Source organism: Nuphar pumila, chromosome 10, assembly GCF_984573655.1.
Source record: "Nuphar pumila chromosome 10, dmNupPumi1.hap1.1, whole genome shotgun sequence".
Lineage (NCBI taxonomy): Eukaryota > Viridiplantae > Streptophyta > Magnoliopsida > Nymphaeales > Nymphaeaceae > Nuphar > Nuphar pumila.
Window position 1 is genome coordinate 93,908,302 of NC_143258.1, and position 2,384 is coordinate 93,910,685.

Genomic DNA, 2,384 nt, shown 5'->3' on the forward strand with positions numbered 1-2,384 from the left:
CTGTTCATCGATTGAGTAAAAGGCAAGGAGCGTGTTTTGTTTATTGTGGCATGTACTTCGTGGACATTCTTTAATTTCTTTCATTCTTCTCCTGCACCCACCGCAGAGAGAGAGGAGGGGTTGTATCCACCATCTCTACAGTAAAGCAATTGGCCTTATATCCTCTTTTTTCTCAAACCTCAGATCTGCTTCTTTATTTTTTCCTGTTCTCTTTTCTTTGTTAATGTAGTTAAACAGTCCGTCCAATCTTCCTTTTTGTCTCTCCCATCTCCACCGGTTTGACAAATTCTTCCCATGATTTTGAGTCTTCTACTGAACCAGCTCTCACAAACTTCATCTGCCCACTCCCTACATCCTAGTCCTGAGATCAACCTTTCTTCCAATTTCCTTTCTTTCATCTTCTCTAGAAAAGATTTCTGAACACATTCTTAGGATTCTCTTCAGAACTGCTGCTTTTCTTGGGAAATGTTTAAGTTTCTTAGCTGAGCTTTACCTGAACAGTCTCAGCATCTTGGATGGCATTAGAGATCTTCTCTGACAACTCCGGCTGGACCATTAGCCCCCGGATCTCATTCTCAAGCGATCTCTCGCAGACCGATCGGCTCGGCAATCACCGGGAAGACTCCTCCCTCTTACAATCTCCCTCCTGTGATTTCCATTTCTGCATCCCCGAGCAGAATTACTCCTCCCCAGCTGATCAGCTTTTCTGCAACGGGAAGATCCTCCCTCTTGCAGCCGTCTGCACCCCTCCCCGGCCGACAGCGCCTCAGATTTCGCGATGTGAGAGCCTAAAACAGATCTTCGACAGTGAAAAGCAGCCGTCTTCGACGCCCACCGCGTCCAAGTCCTTCTGGGGGTTCAGCAGAAGCAGCAGTTTGAATTGCAGGAGCATCACCAAGTCTGGTTTTCTCTCTTCTCTGAACAAGTTGACAAGGAGCAAGTCGATGGGATCGAACACGAAGGAGGTTCCTGCGAAAAAGCCGGAAGCGCAGCCACCATCGCCGATGAAGGCCGCGAAGAAGCCACAGGTGAAGAAGAAGGAATACACCAATGGTGTGAGGATCAGCCCAGTTTTGAACGTGCCACCACCTTACATTTCTAGAGGGACGAGCAGTCTGTTCAGTTTCGGGTATTTTCTCTGCAGAAAGGAGAAGAACAGGAAGGCATTCTGATAAACTCTGAATCTGTTTTCTTCTTCTTCCTCTTCTTTTGTGTGGGTATTTTTCTGGATGTTGTGATTCTGCAGAGTTTGAAGGATGAAGATGTAAATGAATATTTAGGATACCTCACGTTGTGCAGACATAAAACTGGTATGTTTGTCTATAATGATCTGTCTATGTTGCTTTCTTTCTCGTCTTGTTGTGTTTTACATTATTGAGGTCTACTACCAGCGTTAAAAAGACACTATGGTTTAATCTTATCACTGTTACCATTTGAAAAGTAAACCATTTGTAAGCTAGTTAATGAATGAGTTGATAGCCCATAAGGGCTCCTACCTCATCTGTCACAAGGCAGATCAGGTTTGCACACTAGTGTGCCGATTTACATGATCCGCCCAACATCTTTTGTTGGGGTGCACTCCCCAAGAGGCAAGGAGGATCTTAAGGATTTTTCCACCGATATCTGCCAATGTGTGGTAAGTGACAGGGATTTTCCCTTGGCCTAGTGAAAAAAAGAAAAAGAAACAATAAGTTGATGCTTTGACTCTTATGAAGTGTTTGAAGGCAACCACTTATCAACTAAACTTGGGTAAGCACAACCATGACATCTTATCTCAGTTTTGTTGATAAGCTTGTGCCTCCCATCATATGGTTAGCATTAAATTTTCTTCCTTCTAGACAATAACTTCTATTGGTGGTAGTGGTACTGGTGGTGATTATTAATATGAATTTTATAGGTCAAAGACCATTAGGGTTATGGTAAATTAAGGCTAAATTGATATAATTCATGGTATGCCAATGTCAAAAATATTGTGGAAATTATGAAACTCAGTTGAATTGAACCAAATAAAAATAATACACTTCATGCTCAAATAACCAGAATGCCTACACTTCTCTTTCCTATGAGGGTAAATAAATAGTTTTCAACTAAAAAAATCATATTTCGTGATAGGATGGACATTAACTTGAAGTCGCTATTTGGCAGTTTTTAAGGAAATGCTGTGGCCTATATCAGAAAAATCAGGCTCGTTTTTGTACTTAAGGGCTAAAAGTTGAACCCTAAGTGGAAATTTCTAGAAAACTTGAATCTAATAGAGTTTAAGGATTAAATCATGTACTTTCGTGTGCATATTGAGTTTTCATTGTGGTTTAAGGCTTTTACTCTGACTTCAACAAAAAATACCATTTTTTCTTTTTTCTTTCTTGGTGGATCAGACCTTGCGC

The 2,384-nt window shown here is 41.4% G+C and overlaps 1 protein-coding gene across 1 annotated transcript; it reads left to right on the plus strand.

Moving 5' to 3' along the window:
- Positions 1-515: 515 nt before the first annotated feature.
- On the plus strand, positions 516-1,172 carry LOC149827407 (uncharacterized). Its single transcript, XM_090018507.1, has one exon. The coding sequence runs from the start codon at positions 516-518 to the stop codon at positions 1,170-1,172; it is 657 nt and encodes a 218-aa protein (XP_089874633.1).
- The last annotated feature ends 1,212 nt before the right edge of the window (positions 1,173-2,384 follow it).